The sequence below is a fragment of the Paroedura picta genome, chromosome 7 (assembly GCF_049243985.1).
Source record: "Paroedura picta isolate Pp20150507F chromosome 7, Ppicta_v3.0, whole genome shotgun sequence".
Classification (NCBI taxonomy): domain Eukaryota; kingdom Metazoa; phylum Chordata; class Lepidosauria; order Squamata; family Gekkonidae; genus Paroedura; species Paroedura picta.
The window spans coordinates 46205332-46229068 of record NC_135375.1 but is presented as its reverse complement, the minus strand read 5'-3'; the positions used below and the strand labels follow the sequence as shown (position 1 = coordinate 46229068).

Below are 23737 nucleotides of genomic sequence, written 5' to 3'. Positions count from 1 at the left end.
GTAACTTTATATATATACAGGTATATATATGTAGACATGCATTTGGGTAACGGAGGAGAAAAATATCCATCCACTACTTCTTCTTCATCAAGTAAAAACATAAGGAAAATTAGAGGGTTCATCTCTAAATACATATCAGTGTGCACTTCAGGAAATTGAGGAGGGGGTAGGACTAGGCCTCTATGACCCCTTTCAACTCTATGATTCTATAAACAAAAACTCCCCTTTTAATTCATACTGTGTCCATATATATGGATCTATTTCTGCCACTTACACCTTCACAAAATGGCTACGTCTAATAAGCACTCCACTTTGCAGGAGTAATAAACTGGAGGAAAATGGAAAATTAACATTTGCTTTTTTGTCAAGTGCTGCATTAGCTAAAAAGGTAACTGAATCACAATAGAAGCTTGATATACCATCTTAAAATCATTGTTGCTATTTGCTGCTCAGTCTAGAATAAGTCCTTTGATTTTGCTTTTCAGTTAAAATGGAAGTACACATTGCTCCAGGACAAATAAATTATTAGCTTCTATTTGCCCTGAGGCAAAGAGAGAGAAATGCATTCATATCGCCTTAAAAGTAGGTCTCCTTCAAAGCTGATTCTCTATGCAGAGTTTCCAACAGAGATCAAACAAGAAGCTGTGCTTACGAGTGTGATTTAATAGCTCTTCTGGATTGCAGAGTATACATAACAAAATCCATTGTGATATGCATAATGGCTCCTAATTCTTTGATCACTGGCAAAAATAAATGGTAGCTGCCACTCAAAAGACATATTAAAGGTTTATGAAGTTGAGTACCCTAAAATCAAACTTATCATGCTACAATGATGACTGTTGAAACATTTAAGCAATAGAATCAAATTAAACTTCCTAACTACTTTGTGAAAATGTAAATTACTCTCTATTTGTCCAGTTTTAAGCAGCACGTCAAGGAATATTGACACAAGTAGGGGATTAGACCTCTATGAGCTAGACAAAATGGTGATAGAGCAACTATTTTCCTAATTCTTCTCAAATGAATTTTAAGGCTATGGAAATGATATCTGCTTCTGCACAAGGATTAAACTTCATATTTCCTGAGATTTAAGATGCTGATCTGCATATGTATAATTTGTTTGTAAAACGAGTCATGAGGAATGTCAATTGCACAAACGGCAGAAATCAATCTGCATGAAGCTGCCTTTTTATAGTGCTAAAACTCATTTATCCTTATGTAATAGAGCCTCATCTTTTTGTAGCGTTAATTTATTTTAAAGCGTATGCAAAACAAAGACTGTGACAAATGTAAGTTATCGCCTTAGACCAATATCTGTATACAAAACAATGTGTCATGCACCATGAATTTTAATTTTGCTTCATTTCTGTGAAAACAGTGTAATTAGTGCCAATAAGTTAATCAAATCTCTTTTATAAACAGTGGGAAGTAATGAGATATGTGAAAAATGGCAGCATGCATATGTATATACAGGCATGCCTACTGAAAAGTACAAACTGGAACAAAGGAGTTTTTTCCCTCATTAAGATACTAATTTCGACAAGCATTGTTTTATACCTACATAACCAGCATCTCACTAAACTCCAGATGCCCCTTGATTGAAAGTGAATTGCATTCCCACTGTCAACCAAGGCAATGCTGCTTTTCATTGCTTTTGTATCACTACCCAATAGCATATCCTGTCCTTTGCATGGTCTTTCAGTGTGACATAAACACAAAGTCTGCCTTGTCAAATAAGAACCTAATATATGACGACATTAGTTAGTACTGGCAACACTGTTTGGGACCATGCAAAGCTTCAAAATCACTCCCAAATTGTAGCTACTTAATGTGAGAAGAAATGCCTCAAAGCTTCTTCTCGGTAAGCATTTACTTAGGAATAGAATAAGTGGAGATACAGAGACTGTTAAAGCCAAATTCTGGTTTTGTAATTCTTTGAGATGTAAAATGGATCCTATGGCTGGATTTTTGAAAGTTAGCCAACCGACAACCTTCTGAAGACCCATTCTTAGGCTTCCTGCTCATGAGTGTGTGATTTCCTCTGTCCCCCACACCACAGCAGTAGTCTCAGTTTGAGCTGAGGAATGCACTCTAAGGAGCTCGGGGTAGCATACACTGTTCTTCACCATTCCCATTCCCAAAGTTATCCTTACTATATTCCTGTGAGGTAAGTTAGGCTGAGACTGCGTGACTGCTCAAAGCCCCCAATACCTGTTCTCGCGGTTCCTGGTCCAACAAGTATATCACACTGGCTGCTATATGCTCCCCATCACTTCTCTCATTTAGATGGAGCTGGCATTAGGTTTTGGGAGAATCCTTTAAGGGAACTTCCTTCACACCAGATGAATTTATATGGAGTGTGAAAAAAAGCCTCTTCCCTTGATGGGAATCAAAACAAAAGCAGATTCTGGTGGCACTTTTAACTAACACATATACTGCAGCATAAGCTTCCATGGGCTTGTTCCCACACTGTCAGATGCATGGAATGAATTCTCAGCCAGAGAAAGAAAAGGAAAAAAATGACCCTGATGTGTTACATTTTCCCGTTATTATACATAATGAATAATGTGAGAGAAACACAGACAAATACAGTGGATCATTCACATTCTACTCCAAGGAGATAAAGGAGAGAAAAGTTCTTAAAACAAATAAGACAATTTTGTAACTGGTTGTAGCAGACTATTTATTACACAATTTGATACCTATAAGGTACTGAGAAAGTTACCATGCGTGTTAAGACCCACCAAATTTTCAACAATTTTAATATAGATCTGTCTCTAGGCAAAAGGAGAAGAAGAGTTGGTTCTTATATGCTGCTTTTCTCTACATGAAGGAGTCTCAAAGCAGCTTACAGTTGCATTCCCTTTCCTCTCCCCACAACAAACACCCTGTGAGGTAGGTGATTACTGCTCGGTCAGAACAGCTTTATCAGCGCCATGGCGAGCCCAAGGTCACCCAGCTGGCTGCATGTTGGGGAGCGCAGAATCAAACCCGGCATGCCAGATTAGAAGTCTGCACTCCTAAGCACTACACCAAACTGGACACAAATTTGATGCACAATTGGCAACATTTAATACTTATGTGGAAAAAAACTCGAATAAAACGTTATTGATCTTAAAGGTGCCATGGGATTCCAACTTTGAGCTCAAGCCATCTAGTTACCCTTGTGAAAAATCAGAGCATTTCCAGCTCCATGGGAATTAAATACCAAGGTGCGTTTACTGAAAGAGAAGCCAGCTTCCAGCTGAGGCATACTTAGTGTGGGCTGAGCTTCCTGCTTCTCATGAATTTGATTGGCTACAAGCCACTGTGTTCAATTATATTTTGCAAGGACTAATTGGCCACATGACTACCTCCTGATCTGGCTTAAGACTATCAATCAATCATTGATTATTTCCTTTACTATAGGATATACTATGCTTTATAATTTATAAATTATAAAGAGCTTTATAATTCTGGGCTGAAATACAGTATTTGCTGGCGTATAAGACTACTTTTCCCCCCTGAAAAAGATGCCTCCAAGTGGGGGGGTCGTCCTATACGCCGGGTGCACTTCAGTTGGGATAGACATAGCTGCCCATAGTGGCCTCCTGATGCCCGCCCACCTCATCCTACATACCATCCAGTATCACTATCCAGCACAGCCACAGCGGTTCATCAGCGAGGCTGCGGCGAGCATCAGCATTGAGACAGGGGTGCCAGCCTTTTCGGGGTGACTGGCCCGTTCTACTCGGCGGGAAGCAGCGGCGCTCTGGCCCGCCCCTTGTCTACGCAGAGCTCGCACATGCGCATTTGCACACTAGTGCCAGTCACAGGGTGATGCAGGGGCGGGCCGGAGGCACTGCAGTTGTGCTGCGGCCGTACAATGATGACAATGACAGGTACTGTAATGTAATGTAACAAACTCTATATTTTGAGTGGAAATGTTGGGGGGTCGTCTTATACGCCCAGTCGTCTTATACGCCGGCAAATATGGTACTTCACATGCTGTGCAAGCACATACTGCTTTAGATACATTATTAGGATAAAATCAGATAATACTGAAGTTCCATTATTCTTTTTATGGGAGAAGGGTTGGGGTCCTCTTATCTAACTAATAAGCAGCAGAAATGCAAACAATTCTAAGATTTTTATGGCTGAAGACACTTAAATGTGTTGCATAGGAAAACTGGGGTTGCACTGACATGCTAGAAAACATTGCACATGTGCTTGTTATTGAATACATAAACAGACACCCACACTCATCCCTGACCATCTGCAGAACCTTACAGTTATGCTTCAATTAAAAAAGGAAGAACAGCTCCACTGTATCGTAAATACGTGGGTAAATGGTAGTACTGGGCTCATGAAGTTGACCTTGCTTCTCTGAAACCTTGCTGAGATCACTTGCTGATCTACTCTTCTGGCTGTGTGAGAGTGTGCTGCAATTTAACAACAAAAGTGCATTCCTCAGCTCAAACTCAGACACCTCCATGGCCTACACCAGTCTGACCTCTTTGGGGGTTTATTTAAGTTGTTGTTCCTGTTATATTATTGTTGATCAAATTCATTGATATTATGTTAATTTAACCCACTGTTGGATTATTTTTGATGTTCTATGCTTAGGTCATTCCATGTATTACCCCACAACATTGTATGTAAATTGCCCTGAACCATATGGGAAGGCGGTTCAAAAATCTAAGCAATCCTTATCCATGGTTGCTCTATATATTTGTGAAATGCCCCTGTGGGAAGAGCATGTCAGGGATGTCCAAGTTGAATATGGGCCAATCAGGGTGCAGCCAGTGCAGTGCATTCTGCTTGGGCCGGCTCATATCCTCACCTCCATCACAGGGGGCCTATTATGTGGAGAGGACGGAAAGGCTATTTTAAACTGCTTAGAGACACCTGAGGCCTGCTGAGTGACTATGGGCCATACCCAGCTCTCTCAGACCTCTCACAGCCCCACTTCCCTCACAGGATGATTGTTATGGGGAGAGGAAGGGAAGGCGATTTTAAACTGCTTAGAGACACCTGAGGCCTTCTGGGTGACTGTGGACCCTCCCCAGTTTGTCATTGTATCTAACAGAAAACATCCCTGGCTCACATATAGTCAAAAAGTAGCAAAATGTCACAAGAATTTCCACAAATTAAAGACTCCCTGGGTATGCACAAAAATATTACTTGTAAATTAGCAGGAAAGGGAGGGCACCCTCAAAAATATGTACTAATGCTGAGATGAGAAATTTTGAAAGAAAAATATGGGGAGGAGAAGAAAGCAGCTTGCTCATACACTTAAGTTTAGATAATCCTTGAATATTTGGAAGTTAAATTTCAGAAACTAATGGTTTATTATTATTATTATTATTATTATATTATTATTATTATTATTAGAAGAAGAAGAAGAAGAAGAAGAAGAAGAAGAGTTGGTTCTTATATGCCGCTTTTCCCTAGCCGAAGGCGGCTCAAAGTGGCTTACAGTTGCCTTCCCATTCCTCTCCCCACAACAGACACCCTGTGGGGTGGGTGAGTCTGAGAGAGCCCTAATATCACTGCCCGGTTAGAACAGTTTTATCAGTGCCATGGCGAGCCCAAGGTCACCCAGCTGGATGCATGTGGGGGAGCGCAGATTCGAACCTGGCATGCCAGATTAGAAGTCCGCACTCCTAACCACTACACCAAACTGGCTCTCTTTATTTATTATTTAAATATCTAATGCTATCCATAAAGTCATATATTAATATTTGAAAAGCATACATACCTTTAAATGCACTAATATCACCGTAGTGTACTTGAAGAACAAAGTATTTGCTACCCTTTTCTCCTCCAACTTTAAATCCAACTCCTTAACAAACAAACAAAAATATGTTGAAATTCGAGAAATTATACATATATATATTTAATAATAAAGTTCCAAATCCTAAAAAGTCCATGTTAAGAACTGAATGGGTACACAGTTAGTCGACTTAACCACATATGTGAGCTAACATTGTGTACATGTAGGCAATGGTGATAACTGCTAAAGTATTCTCTGGAAATAAATACAACATTGGAAGCGAACAAAATGTGAATGTCTTGATAGCAACAAGAAAGGATATCCTCAAATAAGAGCAGGCAGATAAGATATCGTTTATCTCTCCATTTTTATCAGGGTGGCTTCGTCTGTTGCTGGCAGGAATATGTAACACAGAAATGTACTTAGGGCAATGCAAGGTAAAAGAATGATCTTGACAGTTCCCCACTGCAAACCAAATAGTATTCACCATCAATTCATAATTCAATAGCTACGAAAGTTAGCTCCATTGCATTAAATCAGGAAGCATAGAAATTAATTTTGTTAGGAAATTTGTTCAGGTCCAAATTAAAACAAAGAAGATTAAAACTTCCCAGCAATTCAACATGTACCTTCTTGAAGCAACTTCTTGGATTACCAATATAGTCTTGTGAGGGATCATGTAATGTTCATTTTTTTAAAGGAAGCATTTAATCTACTGGTAATCATATATGCATTTTTTTCCTGAGGTTAAAAACAAAACTTTTCCAAACAAGAAAATCACAAAACATATTTTCTCCATCACTTCTACTACCATATATTTATCTAGAGTGTTATACATTCTATGGGTGGCGATCCTGGGCCGGGAGGCTTCCTCCTACAGGGCTCTCCTGGGGCCGGAAATCAGGGGGGTGGGGGGTGGTAGAGTGTGTCAGTATTGGATGGGGCATGGTCAAGAGCTTGGTCATCTGGCTGGTTTACCGTCCGCCCAACGCGCTGCCAGATGCCCTGCCCCGCCTGCTGGAGGCGGCGGCCACCTGGGCATTACACTTCCCCAGGCTTTTAATCCTGGGTGACTTCAATGTTCATGCGGACGCGCCGTCTTCAGGACTTGGCGGAGACCTGGTGTCTTCCATGGCAACACTGGGGCTCTCGAAATTTGTTACCGGCCCTACCCATCACGGCCACACACTCAACTTGATTTTCGGTGCTGGGATAGAGGTGGATCTGGATGCAGCCTTGGCTGTGCCATGGTCAGACCACTATGCCCTGTGGGCTTGGCTCAGGATACCACCCCTTCCCCAGTTGGGCGGCAGGCGGATTTTTGCCTGCCCGCAGAGACTTATGGATCCCATTGGATTCCGGAATGCTCTGCAGGACCTGATGCCTCCTGGCGACTCACTAGCAGCCTTGGTGGAGGACTGGCAGTCCTGCCTGACGGCCACTATAGATGAGATCGCCCCTAAATGTCCTCTCTGCCCTCGATTCAAATGGGCCCCCTGGTATACAGGGGGACTCCAGGAGAAGAAAAGGGAAGTGAGATGACTGGAGTGAGTGTGGTGGAAGACTCGCGACAAAGCTACAAGAACATCTTATTGCATGCTTATGAGGGCGTATGAGATGGCGGTGAAAGTGGCTAAACGTGAGTTTTTTGCCACGGAAATCGCGTCCACAAGCACTCGCCCGGCCCAATTATTTAGGGTAGTTAGATCTCTTACCGCCCTTGAAGGGCGCCAAAATACTGGACAATTGGCACTCGGCTGCGAGGCATTCGCAAGCTTTTTTGTGGATAAAGTCTTGTCACTCCGCCGCGAACTTCCCGCCACAATTAATACAGTAAATGAACTGGAGTCCTGTTGGCTGCCTCTGGCAGTGAGGTTAGATGGCTCCAGGCGGCTCTCCTTTTATGAAGTGGACAAGTTGCAGGGATTGGTTAGGGCGACCACTTGCCCCCTCGACCCCTGCCCTTCTTGGCTCCTCAAGGGAGGTGGCCAGGGAATAGAAGGCCAGCTCAGAGACATCATCAACTCCTCCCTGGGTTCGGGGGAATTTCCTGAGAGGCTGAAGGAGGCAGTGGTTCGCCCTCTCTTGAAAAAATCAACGCTGGACCCGCAGGACCCTGCTAACTCCATCTGTTGCATCTGGCATTCCTGGGCAAGGTGGTGGAGAGGACTGCAGCTGACCAGCTCCTGGCATTCTTGGAGGAAACTTCGGCACTCGATCCATATCGGTCGGGCTTCCTTCCTGGCCACTGGGTAGAGACGGCGTTGGTTGCCCTTCTGGATGATCTCCGTCGACAGTTGGATAGAGGCAGGTCAGCCGGGTTGGTTCTTTTGAACCTGTCAGCGGCCTTTGACACCGTGGATCACGAACTGTTGATCCACTGCCTCGCTGGTACAGTGATGCGGAGCACAGCCTTGTGCTGGATACGCTGCTTCCTCCAGAACCGGACCCAGAGGGTCGCGGTGGAGAAAGAGTTCTCGTGTCCCTATAGACTCCCTTGTGGGGTCCCACAGGGCGCAGTCCTCTCCCCCACATTGTTCAACATCTTTATGCGCCCTCTGGCTCAACTGGTACGGAGTTTCAGGCTGAGTTGCCACCAGTACGCTGATGACACCCAGCTCTGTCTCCTCATGGACAGCCACCCGGACTCCCCCCCAGAACTATTCACCAGATGTTTGGAAGCAGTGACCGAATGGTTTGAGCAGAGTCGCCTGAAACTCAACCCCTCCAAGACAAAGGTCCTGCGGCTGGGAGGCAGAGGATGGGATCAGGCAGCGCACTTACCCACCCTGGCAGGAGTACAACTTACTACCACGCCCCAGGACAGTAATTTGGGTGTGACGATTGATGCCTCCCTGACTATGGAGGCTCACGTCAAAAGAGTAGCAGGCCAGGCATTTTCCCATCTTCGCCAGGCTCGACTACTAGCGCCTTACCTGTCCCCTGACCACTTGGCCACAGTGATCCATGTGACAGCCACCTCCAGATTGGATTTCTGTAACTCGCTCTACGCTGGCCTTCCCTTGTCCTTGATCTGGAAACTTCAGCTAGTGAAAAATGCAGCTGCTAGGGTCCTCACTGGCACACCTTGGAGGGCCCACATCCAGCCTGTACTGAGGCAGCTGCACTGGTTGCTGATTGCTGTCTGGATCAGGTTCAAGGTTATGGTTTTGACTTTCAAGACCTTACGCGGGTTGGGACCCACATACCTGAGAGACCGCCTGTCGCCCTATGCCCCCCGCAGGGCTTTACGCTCCGCAGGGGAGAACTTCCTGGTCATTCCTGGCCCTAGGGAAGCGCGCCTGGCCTCAACCAGGGCCAGGGCCTTTTCGGTCCTGGCCCCTACCTGGTGGAATGAGCTCCTGGGTGAGTTGCGGGCCCTGCAGGATTTACCAGCTTTCCACAGGGCCTGCAAGACGGAGCTCTTCCGCCAGGTTTTTGGTTGAGGCCAAGGTCAGCGAATGAGAGCCAACATCCCCCCCCCCCCCCGGGTCTAATAGGTTATATCTTCTCCCCATCCTCCCTGCAGCTCTGATAGCAGGGGGTGGGAATGCTGGGTGTTTTTTCCGCCATGTTGAGTTTCTTGAGTTTGTTTTAAAGTCTTTTAATGGGTATTTTAATGGGGACAAAGACTATTGTTACCCACCATGAGCTGATGGGGAGTGGTGGGAAATAAATCTACTACTACTACTACTACTACTACTACTACTACTACTACTACTACTACTACTACTACTATTACTACTACTACTACTACTACTACTACTACTACTAATAATAATAATAATAATAATAATTTAAATAGTCCATACCTTTTGGCAGTCTTGTTGGTGGGGCATTTCTTGCCCAAGCATACAAAATATTGGATGTGTCTGTGCATGTTCCTGAATCACAGTCCCTAGACAAACAGAGGAAAAACCTTTATTTTGGCCTGCCCCAGGGAGTACACTATTACATTCAAATGCAACACTGTACTGTGGTGTATGAAGTCCACAACGGCATGGTTTTTCAACATTTTTCAATTATGGCTCCTTTCTAAAAACAAACATGGCTAAGCCCTCAACTCCCTGTCAGACATTTATTCTGCAATAAATTATCATTGCCATATGTGCAGCTCTTTGCTGTGTCCTCAAGGACTGTGAATTAGAGCATTATAAATACTTAAATTAGAAAAGAAATAGACCAAAGACAACTGACTGCTTGCTGAAGACAAACATCCCAAAAAAGGAGGAGCTGCTGTAGTCAAAAGACACCACAGCTTCCTGCAGCTTTCACTGTTAGCTCAGCAGTTCAGGTGGCTGCCATGCTAAATTCCTGTAGCAAAAAGTAAAAACCCTGCTCCAGCCTGACTCTTCACTGGCCCTTCTCTACTCCTCCTCCCATAATAATACTTTTCACCCTCCTGGAGAGAAGAGACAGACTCCATCTTTTGAATAGAATAGGGTTGACATGGGAGCACTAGTGAGAACTTGCATCTACATTAAGTTAACTATATTTTTAAGAATGCTGAAATTCTTTACAATTAACAAAAGCCCAGGCCCATGCCATCTCACAGCGCAGAAGAACCTCACCACCCTGGCTTCTGTTAAGGAGCACAAATCCGGGGCAGACAAGGTGCATTGGGCCAAAGGCTCCCTCATGCGGTAGCAGGAAGAGATGGGACAATCTGCCCCGGCTCAACCAGCAGGCTGAAGCCCGGAGCAACAGCGTCTGTGCAGTAAACGTCCCTGTGAGGTAGGTGAGGTGAGAGAGCTTTCATAAGAGAAATAAACATTTCAGTGCTACTGGCCCACGAAGAGGTCCAGGTATTGATCCGTTTACATTCAGTTCTCCAGAAGCTTTAACCAAATGTATTTTGAATGGAATAGGTTCTGCCATGGGAATGCATCACTTTAACAAACCAATAATGACTGAAACAGACTACGTTTCTCAGATTTAAAAAAAACTTTTAATTAAAGCAGATGTCCTTGGTAATGTTCCTACAGAAAAGCACTTGATTACTTTTTAAAAATAGTATATTTTTATCATGGATTTTTTTCTTTTCTAGGAACTCAAGGAAGCATGCATTGGTATCCTGTTTTGAATTTTACCAACACAACAATGCTGAGGTATCTTAGGCCATGGCAGTGTCTGACTCAAAGTCCCTCAGCAAACTTCATGGTAGAGTGGGGATACACGGGTCTCCTAGATCCTAGCAAAAAATCTCACTACTATGCTATGGTATCTCTCCCCTAGCATTTTCCACCCACAATTGTCACTATAGTTTTATTTGTGTGGCTGAAGCTGCCCTCTATCTGGTGAATGTAAGGCAGGACTTCAGTATCACCTGGATAAAGCAGGTATCTTCTGAATAAAACAGAATACACGTGGCTTCTGAGAGTAAAGGCAGGATTGAAGGAATGAGGAGGGAAAATGACAATTGAAAGAAATGACTACCTAGCTTAGCCAAACTTTTCTTACCCTCCTTAAAGATATGCAAGTACAACATGATGAATGATGGGTATCAAGGGTAGCTCAGACTGCTGAAATAAAACTGAGCAACTGACTAAATGCAAAATCAAATCAGACCTGATTAAAGAAAGATTTACAAACAGTGTAAGAGTGTGTAAAGAGTATCAAACACAATACTAATGAACATATAGATTCTACTATTAAATGCTATGAAATAGGATGCCCTGCAGTAATTTATAAATAGTACACCTTGCCAATCTCATAACCCTTTAGGGCCAAGTTAGCATTTCTTGTTACTTGCTTTATAGACTGCCCTTTTCAAATATTAATGGCCCAATCAAAATTTAAAAAGGTATTTCAAAGCTGCTTCTGATTTATTAATATCCATATCTTATTGATGAGAATAAAGGTGTAGACATTTGCTTGCTATTCTGAAGCTTTTGGGTTATTTTTTTATTATTAGGGTTGCAACTATTAATCAGTTTAACCAGTAAATCAGTTACTGGTTCAATGATTAATCCATGGGGGAAATTTTAATCTGTGAAACACATTTTAATCAACTGTGAGGCCAAGTGATGTCACCTTATAAGTCAATTTTGGTTAGCATTTTAAAGTAAGCATTGAAAAATGAAATACTACAGATGGCCCTTCCCTTTAACAAGGAATGCTTTCTGGTTTATTAAATTGTAAGTTCTCACACTTTTTTCAATATCTCAAAACGACACACAGATTAATCATCCTAAACCTTTAGTTGATTAATCTTCTCATTAAAAGCTTGAAGCCCTTAACCACCACGTGAAATCCTATGGATTGAGCACTTCAGAAAGCCCTCTATCTACAACTCATTCATCAAGCTTGTCCAAAATACTGAACATTCAGGAGTGAATATCCAGGGACAACCAAATAGATCAGCCAAAGTCTGAAGAATTATCCCCTCTGTTATGTGGAATTCATACGAGCCACACAAACTGCCCATTTGCACATGTGTTTATCAACTGAGGAGTAAAGCCTATGAACTTTTTTTAATGTGCCCTTTCTTTTTTAGAGGACAGATGGTTATGCAGAAACTACATTTCAACCCTCGTGTGCACATTTTATTTTGGTTCCAGAGACCAATGGAGAAATTGGCAGCAATGAATTTTTATACTCTCAAGGAATAATATACTCTACATCTATTAACTGAAGAAGGGCTAAAGAAATTCCTTCTGTCTCTGTACATCCAGAAGATTTCTAATTGCTCCAACTTTAAATTGATTCTTTGTAGACCTATTTTCAACTAAGCACCAAGTCAATCTATAAAGGGAACAAATCCCAGTGTGTTAACAGCTGCAGGCACTGACAAGGTCATGAAAATGTATGTGATTTCCATATATATCTACTAAGCTATTGGAGACAATACTAGTATATCCGCTTATTTTGCAGGAAACAAAAGAATGGAAAGAGTTGTCTTAAACCCATTCTGATCTTCAAAACTGGTTCAAGCAATAAAAGCTTAGCGAGACCATAAGAAATAATGTTAGCTTTTACTTCTTAGGCTCCTAGCCAAGGGGCAGCTAAAAGAGCTATTCAAATTTCTGAGGGAGACAGTTATTTCTGAAGTATAATGGAAAACTGGTTTCATAACAACAGACTCTACTAATGGAACCTCCACACCATCTGGTTTCACCATATCACCTGCATTTTCAACTTCTAGGCAATTGGTTCTTGGGGCCCTTTTCAAAGAAGTGCATATAATCACCAAAGAAGGCCTGATACACTCATTGCTACCTGTGAGCATATGAAAAATACATATTAAGGCAAGAGTCCAAACACTAGCTCTTTAATACAAAGTAAGCCAAAATGGGAACACAAGTTATGACTAGACAAACACATAGGTGCTCACACTGCCTGTAAATATGTATTTTTATTTATCTTTTCAATTTACATCCCGCCACTACTGAGGCCACCTCACGGTGGGTTGCCATCAAATAATAAAACCCCATACAGGTAAAATTTAAAAACAGTAAGGTAAAGGTAAAGATATCCCCTGTGCAAGCATGTCTGACCCTTGGGGTGATGGCCTCGAGCGTTTTCAGGGCAGACTCAATACAGGGTGGTTTGCCAGTGCCTTCCCCAGTTATTACCGTGTACCCCCCAGCAAGCTGGGTACTCATTTTACCGACCTTGGAAGGATGGAAGGCTGAGTCGACCTTGAGCCAGCTGCTGGGATTGAACTCCCAACTTCATGGGCAGACAGCATTTCTGCTGCCTTACCATTCTGCGCCACAAGAGGCTCTTGTTGACTCAGCCTTCCATCCTTCTGAGGTCGGTAAAATGAGTATCCAGCTTGCTGGGGGGTAAACGGTAATAACTGGGGAAGGCACTGGCAAACCCCCCCTTATTGAGTCTGCCATGAAAACGCTAGAGGGCGTCACCCCAAGGGTCAGACATGACTAGGTGCTTGCACAGGGGATACCTTTACCTTTAAAAACGGTAAAACTCCACAATTACTACAATTTACCTGGCAACAGAATAAACTCTTACCCCCTTCCTTCCTGCTCAGCCCCTCCTAACCCAGCCCCTCGGGGGGGGGGAACTAGGGTGCCTGTCCTATCAGATTGAACATAGGTGTTATTGATACACACACACAAACACATACATACACAGATGGAGGGCCCCAGATCACCCATATTCTGGTCTCAACCTGGTGGAAGGATTCCCTCTTGCAGGCCCTGCAGAACTGCAAAAAGCTCCTGCACGGCCCTCAGATCTTCCGGAAGCTCATTTCACCAGGTTGGGGCCAGGAACAAAAAGACCCTGGCTCTGGTTGAGGCCATACAAACCTCCCAGGAGCCAAGAACCACCAGCAGATTAGTCCCCGCAGAGTGCAAGCTCCTGCAAGGAGCATAAGGCGATAGGCGGTTCCTCAGATATGTGGGTCCCAGACCATTATCTTCTCACTCCTGCACTTGTGGAATGGCCTGCCTGATAAAATTAGGATGACTCCCCTGGCTGAATTATTAAGGAGGAAAGGATAGTAGGGCTATACTATAGTGACATGGTTCAGAAAGATGCTTTGGTTAAAAGATAGGGACTGTGTACCATCATTGCTGTTAAGCATGCTCCTGCTCTGCATTTTCAACATCATTTAACATGTCAGGTTTAAAGTATGTTTCAGCTCTTTTCGATTTCTACTTGTTTCCAGATTTTTGCAATCCAAACTTTATCTATTGTATTGTATACTGGATGTCCCATATCTGTTGATCATCTTGCCTCACTGCACAATCTGTTCTGAATCTCAGTGAGAAAGGTGGACTACAAATAACATAAATGAAATTCTTCTATTCTTCCAATCATCTTCTATCTTCTGTTTCTCTTAATCATCTTCTATTCCTCCCCTAGAACCAGTGTAGCATAGTGGTTAAGAGTGCCAAACTCTAACCTGACGAATCTGTTGGTTTCCCCATTCCTCCACATGCAGCCAGCTGGTGACCTTAGGCTAGTCACAGTTCTATTCTTGCAGAGCAGTTCTCTTACAGGATTCTCATCCCACCTACCTCACAGGGTGTCAGTTGCGGGGTGAGGAAGGGAAAGGTGTTTGTAAGCCACTTTGGGACTCCTTCGGGAAGGGGAAAGTGGGGATATTACAAAAAGAACAACAGCTGTCTTCTTCATTATAATGTTCCATGGACATTCATTGCCTTCCCCTTTTATACACACAGGCTATCTTCCTTCACTAACAAAATGAGAACAGCTGTAAAGAAAGGATCAAAGCACACTCATGGGAGATATTTCAACACCTACTCTGGTTCTTAGGTTTCTAAACCTTAATAGTTCCTAGAATTCACACCCAATGCTTTCTTCCTGCCAGAATATTGCCAGCCCAGATTTTCAGCCCAGAGCAAATTAAACCATTGCCATAAATATCACCCTATTTTCCTTACCAGTAATCTTCATCTGAAGTAGGCTCATTACACCCAAACAGCAGCATATGGTGTACAGTGTCCATGCTAGCATGAGGTTTGAAGTCAACTGAAAGACAAAAAGGAAACACATGTGGTAAAACGTCGGAGCTGAAACCAAATAAGTTTGGCTCTGTTTTCATTCAACACGAAGCCATTTTACAGCTCTGCATTAAGATGCAGGAAGACACTTCACTACCATCTTTTATTCATATTATAGTGAATGGAGATATACTGTGGGCTGCTGTGCTCATTATGATGACACAGCAGGAATATAAATCAAAATGTAGTGGAAAGGAAGAAGTTTGAATATCTTAAGATGTGTTTTTGCACTCTTTTTTGCTCCCAAACAGGCGCAGACATTTTTCAGACAGAGATTTTTCAAGACGGTGAATTCACATTTCTTCTTCTACCCTTATATACTAACTACTATGTAAACAGTGCAGCAGTAAATGAAAAGGGCTACCTATCCTAAATGTTTAATACTGTAGCCCATGGGAATCACAATGACCATTTTTGGTTTCTATTGCAGGTGAAACTGTTGCTCAATTTCTTTTGTGTCTCATTTTCCCTGTTGAGAGATGGGAGACAAGGTTAGTTCCATCCAGAGAGCCTTCTAAGCATTTATCTAGGAAGGAGCAAATTCTTAGGACTGCAAACATTTTGTTCTATTTAAATAGTAGATTGAAACTCTAGGAATAAAGCTAAGGTAGCCAGATGTTCCTTTTTCCCCATAGGACAGTCTTCTTTTGAGGGCTGGCCCCTGAAGCATCCAACTTCTGTTTCTCTGCAGTAAAATCTGCTGAAATGGAAGGGGGATTTGTTTACTGAAGATTTCTGCAAAGGTTAAGGGGCAAGTTGTCACTCAAGGAACCAATACCTTTAGCTAGTACTCTAGGACAGGGGTAGTTAACCTGTGGTCTTCCAGATGTCCATGGACTACAATTCCCGTGAGCCCCTGCCAACATTTACTGGCAGGGGCTCATGGGAATTGTAGTCAATGGACATCTGGAGGACCACAGGTTAACTAACCCTGCTCTAGCAAGTTTCATTTCTATGTCACTCATAGTAATTATATATAAATCTGCATCTATAAATGTAAATCAGCATTGGCACAGCTGTCTTCTTTTTAGAAGACTTGTTCTGTATTGCTGATTGTTAAATAGATGACCACTCTAAACAGTTTTTGTATTCTGTAAATTTTTATTTTTTAACTCTAACAGTATGAAGAAACATCAGAGAAAATGAATGAATAAATAAATAAATACATACATAAATAATACATCATTACATGATGGACTTAGTTACACAATAAAAGCTAGTGTTTGACAGTTCCATGCAATAAGATCATTTTATAGTGACCACTAACTAAGAGGTTCACAGATCACACTGAAAGAGGGGAAAAATATTTCAGAGATGAGGAAGATGTTTCATTGCATTTTTATGCAAGAAACAATATGTTACCCTTGTGCTGTAACTTCTTTGGATCACTGTAAGCAAAATGAAACTCACTGTGACTTCTAACAGATAAAATCAGTGACTAAGGGCATTTCCGCACATTATTAAAAATAGCATCATGCCTGAGAAATGGCAAGGTGTGATGTTATATAGCCCCCCCAGGCCCTCCTCAACTTTTTGCTGTGTCGCCTTTGTCGGCCTTATTTTTGCACGCCTTAACCTCCTCACCTGCTGCTGGAAGAGGAGGAAGAGAGCAACACACCTTATATGTGTTGCACTTCCGCCTGTCAATCAATTCAGGCAACTAATCCCCTTCTTCCATATTCTGATGATGTTGAAAGGTCCTCTGATGCCCACTAATTTTTTTAAAATCATACTTCTCTGTTGAAATGTCTATGCATATAGAATCATAAATGCATAGTGCTTTTGAATGACACCCCATGTGGGATCACGAGTAGGCTTATGCACAAAGGGCCCAATTTGGTTGCTTCGGCTTCATCGCCCATGGAAGTCAATGGCGTCATAGACTATAATGGGAATATTGGAATTCCTGCCTTTCCCAGGGCCTGTGGTAGTGGTGGGAATATGAGCTGCAGCCTCCAAACATTCAGGGTTCTGGAGGCCCTTTCCCAACTCCCCTTCAAATTTCAAAATGATTGATCAAAGGGGTCCACGTCTAGGGGCTCCCAAAGAGGATGCCCCAATCCCTACATTATATCCAAAGGAGACAACTCTCCATTGCAATAAAGCCAGATGGCAACTGTGTTGCCACATTCACTCAGACAACACTGGACCTAACTTTGTCAACTATGCCATCTCAGGCTCATTCACTTTTCATCTTCTAATATTGTGTATGCCAATAAATGCCAACAATATGCTTTGAATCATAGATAGAATCAAAGAATCATAGAATAATAGAGTTGGAAGGGACCTCCTGGGTCATCTATTTATTTTATTTTATTTTTATTTATTTTTCAATTTATTTCCCGCCACTCCCTAAGTGGCTCGTGGTGGGTCACAATGTCTTAAAAACCCCATTAAAACTCCCATTAAAAGACTTAAAATCCATCACAACATGGCAGCAGCAAAAAAGATTCCCTACCTAACCCCATTGCTAAGGGGGGTAGAAGAAGGTCAATGATGTACAAGAGGCCCGGGGGGGAGCCATCGTTGTACCTCTAGTCCAACCCCCTCGACTATGCAGGACATTCACAACCTATCGCTCATTCACTGTAACCTCCCACCCCCTTGAATCATCACAAAATCAGCCTCTCCATCCGATGGCTATCCAGCCTCTTTTTAAAAATTTCCAAAGATGGAGAACCCACCACCTCCCAAGGAAGCCTGTTCCACTGAGAAACTGCTCCAACTGTCAGGAACTTTCTTCCAGATGTTGAGACAGAATTTATTTTGAATTAATTTCATCCCGTTGGTTCTGGTCTTGTTCTCCGAACCCCTCACCATCTTTGTTGCCCTCTTCTGGACATGCTCCAGTTTTATATCCCTCTTCAACTTTGGTGCCCAAAACTGAACACAGTACTCCAAGTGAAGCCGAACCAGAGCAGAGTAAAGCGGTACCATCACCTCCCGTGATCTGAACACGATACTCCATTTGATACAGCCCCAAATCCCATTTGCTTTTTTAGCTACTGAGTCACACTGCTGATTCATGTTCAATGCATGGTCTACTAAGACTCCTAGATTCTTTTCGCACATACTATTGCCAAGACAAGTCTCCCCCATCCTATATTAGTGTAGATGGTTTTTCCTACCTAGAACAATGGAACCCTCAGGACTTAAAAGGGATATTGGCTTCTTATCTCACCATATATGCTAACTTTATTCACCAATCCCCCAGAAGGGGTATACATCCTCTATTTGATCTCTGGCAGAAATGAGAAGGCCAGCAAAAGTGGCGGGCCCCCGTGGCGGGCTAGGCCACCCACTTCAATGGCAATGAGCCGGTGAAGGCAGTTGCACTTTCCAGCTTGGCAGGCGTGAGATCAGCTTGAGGTGCAAGGTCTCTCCAAAGGACGAGACTAGCTTTCCACACATGGTCTGTGGTTGGCCTACCTCATAAAATGGTTACCATAATTCTGACAATGTTCCAGCCCTCTTATTGGTCCTCTGGGGAGGGCTCTCACATTAAGGAACAATCAGAGGGAAGGGAGAGAGTGTTCCAGGCCTCTGAATGGCCATCAGTGGGAGGGCTATCCCCCCAAGAACCAATCAGAGGACTGGCACATTGTTGGAAATATGGTCATGGTTTTATGCGGTATGATAAAAGAGTAGAACAGCAGATTGTGATGCAATGTCATTTACTTAGTATAATTTAAATGTATATCTCTGGTAAGCAGACAATGGAAATACACTGCATAGCCAACTGCCCTGCCTCAAAGAAGGGGATTTATTTATTTAATTTATATACTACCCTTCCAGCAGACTGACTCAGGCCTGTATGGTTGCCTCCATGTGTGAGTAAAGACAGACTGAGTGTATTAGCAGGGTCTCAGTTTATTACTCCCAGCATTACAAAATGAAAAAGGCACATCTGCTCATCAATTCTAATATACTTTTTGCCTTCATGAGAGCCAGCTTGGTGTAGTGTTTAAAACTGGAGGCCTCTTATCTGGAGAACTGGATTTGATTTCCCACTCCTTCACATGCAGCCAGATGGGTGACCTTGGGTCAGTCACAGTTCTCTTAGATCACTCTCAGTCTCATGTGCATAATAGGGTGTCTGTTGTAGGGAGAGCAAGGGTAGGTGATTGGAAGCCACTGAGACTCATAGAATCAAAGAGTTGGAAGGTACCCCCCAGGGTCATCTAATCCAACCCCCTACACAATGCAGGAACTCACAACTACCTGCCTACCTGCAGTGATCCCAATTCCATGACCAAGTGACCCCCCCCACTCCTTCGGTTACTAAAAAGTAGGGTACAAAACACACCAGCTCTTCTCTTCTTCATTATTTTCCTCCAGAATTAAACCCAAACAAATGTTGACTGGATAAACTGAGTTTTTTATTCCAGTTTGGTCCTCGCACCTGTCAAACAACTTTATTGTGCTGTATGCTAATCTGTTGCTGGCAACTTTCATTTCAATGTATCTGAAAAGGTGTGCGTACACACCAAAGCTTACACCATCAATAAAACTTTGTTGGTCTGAAAGGTGCAACTGGACTTTGTTCTACTTTCAAACAAAGTCATATTCACTATAACGTAGCTAGGGAATACTATACTATAGGGAATGCTAGGGAATACTGGTAAAATATCAATATTTAACTACATTTAGTTGTTCTAGCCCTTCTCGGCTCGTGGTATGGTCCCCAGAACATTATCTCAAGCCTTCAGGCATATTAAACTGAAGAATATTTGGTTTTCTTTGGTTCCTTTTGAAACAGTGCTATTAGTTGATCCATTAAGATTTTCATTTTAAACAAGATTGCTTAAGAGTACATTGATGGCTTAGTATTTATATTTAGAACTCAGGACTGGTAATCTTTTCTAATGCACAGCATCTTTTCTAATGCAGGGCTCTCTGTAAGCTATCAATGTCATACTCCTTTGTATTTATAATTTAACTATTCAAACAGCAAGTCTACTTTTCCTTCAGCTGTTCTCAAGATGCCCAGCTTACATTTTTATTCATTTTAGCCCTATTTTTCTTTAAATGGAGTACAACAGGTCAACCAACCACTATCATTTCATTAAGTTAAAAAACAGAATAAATCATTAAATATAAAATATGCTCCTTACCCAAGATGAGCTTTGTTCAAAAAAGGTGATATTATCAAGCAATAAAGATTTTTCTATAATAACAATTGTGGAGTCGAGTAAAGAAATAATAAGAAAGCAATACATCATTTTATTTCCATCCACATTTCAGATGGTAATATACCCAATATTGTTCATATGAAAATATTTGACAAATAGGGTCTTACCATCAGTCAGTAAGGGAAAAAATACATTTATTTACTGGTCAACCATATGCGTGAAAATAAGGGAAGGAGAATGACAGATAAATTTCCTGGCTGAGTGGCTTGCTGTCAGACACAGTTCTTCCAAGTGACAGTAGCATCCCCTTTAACTATCAGCAAAGTTCAACAGTAAAGTGCAGCTTGAATCAGATCTTGTACAATACAGAAAATATCTTTCTAACTGTGCTATCTGCCCTTACAAAACGATAAAATAGTTTAAAGGCTAGATGGAGAAATATTTTTTTTCTGAATCATGAAAGGAAAATATTACATTCACTTCAATCTTAAATACTTCAGACACATTAAATCCTACTGCATGTGTGTGGTGAACAGGAACAAAATTTTATAAATATACTTTTAAAGGATTCTACAGAGTAGCACACTGCTTCCATTTAGACATTATGGCCCAAGATCAAAATGTTAAATGTGTAAAGCCACATCGGCACACAATCATATAGTGGGCCACAGGAAAGGAAAAGGTTGACAGAATGTTACATAGAAGGCTACAGGAAGCCCTTCCCCTTATCCTGAATCATAAGAGCTGTGATTTCCTGCCAGCATTTCTAGAAGTGGGACACCAATTGCTATACACAAAACTGTGTGTTTTAACAATGTAAAACAAAATAAACTCCGGAGTCTTCAAGTGCTGAACCTTCTAAATATTTTTGTGAACAACGCTATAGACGAAAACCACATTGCAGCTATTTATAGAATCACAGACTCATAGAATAATAGAGTTGGAAGGGACCTCATGGGTCATCTAGTCCAACCCCCTGCACTATGCACTATTAACTCTTTGACATTCCAAACTCATGGTGCCAGTGAAAATATTTATAGTGTCTCGCTGTGACATTCAGCCTATATATTTTTTAAGTAGGTGACAATGTCTGACATCAATGAAAATATTTCACACATTCAAACCTGAAGTCAGGAATATCTGAGGAAGTTACAGCTCTGTGAAAAACTGACACATGAGATGAAGCAACTTTACAGTCAGGCTCCATCCTCTCCCCAAAAAGAAGCTTCTTATTGACAGAAAAAATATGCGTAGCATTTATTAGTCAGCAATCAAGCTGCCTCTAAATTTCCTCTTTCACTGTAAATTTCCTCACTGTTTCACTCTAAATTTCCTCTTTCACTGTTTCACTCTAAATTTCCTCTTTCACTGTTTTAAAAATATTGTCATGTGTAGTATATACTTTTATTCCAGGTCACACAAATGTTTAGTGATAAATAAATGCCATTAATTTTCATGGATGTTTGCTTCCTTGTAGCTCTGCAAAACTTCCTGGCCTAGTTCATACCAATGTGCATGTAAAAGTCACTGTGCTTTGCCAAACAGGTTGTGCAGCATTGCAATATTCTGAAAACTCCTTTAATTCTTTATGGTTTCTGGGTTTTGATCAAACGACTGAAAAGATTCCAAACAAGAACACCCCCCCCCCCAAACAAGCTGAATTTTTTTATTGCCAGCATCCTCTGCGTATTCATCACTAGGTACATACTGGGATGCAAACTCTGGTCTCCTCCTTTTAATTTGATGTACTGAGAAATTCAGAAAAAGAGGAAGAACACCCATTGCCTTAAAAGAGCCTGCCTGCTAAATCCTAACTAGATCATAATAACAGTGTGAATGTATGTGCTGGCAAGCAGTCACAACTAATTTATGGTGACCTTAAGTGTTTATCACTGCTTTCCTCTGCAGAGTCTTTTTGGGTTATATCCCATCCAAGTACCAATGCTGCTTCCAAGATCTGTTGAGATTGGGCCATACCATGCCACGTTCCCTCTCCTATACATAAATCATGCCAAGGAGGATTGCTACTTAAGGCAGTTCATCTAGATTAAGTAAATAGCAGCTCACAAACATGCAGTTGTTGTTGTTGCCAGCTATTCAGTCGTGTCCGACTCTTGGCAATCTCATGGGACAGCTGTCGTCACAAATCTGATCCCGCACCACCTCCCTCAGTCATCACTGCAAAATTTTAGTTAACAGAAGTCCTAAAACAGTTGCTTAAATGCTATATATGTAATTATTTCAAGAGATTCTAGTGGAAAAGACAACAAAATATGTACAACGAAATATGTACAGCAATAATTCCCAAACTGGGTACCATGACAGAACTACCTGTGTGCCACAAGGAACACAGTCATTAGATAATTTAAGACTCCTACAAGCACAAATGTTCCACTCACAGATCCACCTGCCCAGGAGCCCATGCAGCCACAAATTACGTGATGTGTTCTTAAGAAGCTGTTCAGGCTGGTGCGAGGGGAGACCACAGTTTGTATGGAAGTGTGTGGTGGCCCTCGGCAGTCCTGCCCACTATCAAGCACTACATGATTCCCTGGCTCTAGCAGGCTATGCTTCCAATCAGCTTCTGCTGTACGTGAGTAATTCTGTTCCATCTCTGCATCAGGTAGGACTGGATATTCAATTACTGTAGATACACGAGACAGCAGAACTAAATAAAGGCAAGGCAAGCTACCTGTCACTCTGGATGAGTCATTCCTCATCTCCTACTAATCAGGATGCATATGGCTTGCACTTATACAGAATTTCTGCTCTTACCTTTCTAAAGGAAACCTTACCAGCTATAAGACTGAAGTACGGTGAACTTTAATTTAGAAAGCAATTGTATTTCAGCCACCAGAGACACTACTGTGCAGCACAACTCTCTCTCTCTCTCTCTCTCTCTCTCTCTCTCTCCTTTCAGACATTTGTTCATTTTCTCCCAGGAGCAAACACTTTTCATTGTTGAATTAGCCTTACATAATCCCTGAAAAAAAATCTACTTTTGATTAGATACAACTACAGGTTAGGAGCTGCCCCAAAAAATAAAAAATCCAAATAGTTATTATAATAATAAAATATTAGGGCTTGCTAGGCAGTAAAAAAATCTAGAAAGTAAAGTTCCAAATAATATGTATTGTATGTAAGAATATCTAATATGGAGCCCACATTGTGAAATATGGTTCAAAAGCCACCACTCTCAGTGTTGCCTGACTCACATTCATGTGTTAAGCGGAAGAGAAGAAGGGCTTTAACACTGATTACAAAGTCCTATCAGGCTTGCTTAATGAGTTTACCCTTCTACACCTCCGTGCTCTCCCACTGAGTGCAGTTCACATCTATGTCACCCTATCTAGTCT

The 23737-nt window shown here is 42.0% G+C and overlaps 1 protein-coding gene across 10 annotated transcripts in view; it reads right to left on the bottom strand.

Annotated features, from left to right (window-relative positions):
* PAM (peptidylglycine alpha-amidating monooxygenase) overlaps positions 1 to 23737 on the bottom strand; it is a 161751-nt gene that overhangs the window by 78704 nt on the left and 59310 nt on the right. For all 10 annotated transcript variants that reach the window (XM_077347714.1, XM_077347718.1, XM_077347717.1 and 7 more), the window contains exons 5-7: positions 15130 to 15217; positions 9568 to 9653; positions 5741 to 5824 (exon numbers count right to left, since the gene is read on the bottom strand). In XM_077347714.1, coding sequence (XP_077203829.1) covers positions 5741 to 5824; positions 9568 to 9653; positions 15130 to 15217 — 258 coding nt within the window. The remainder of the gene's footprint in view (positions 1 to 5740; positions 5825 to 9567; positions 9654 to 15129; positions 15218 to 23737) is intronic.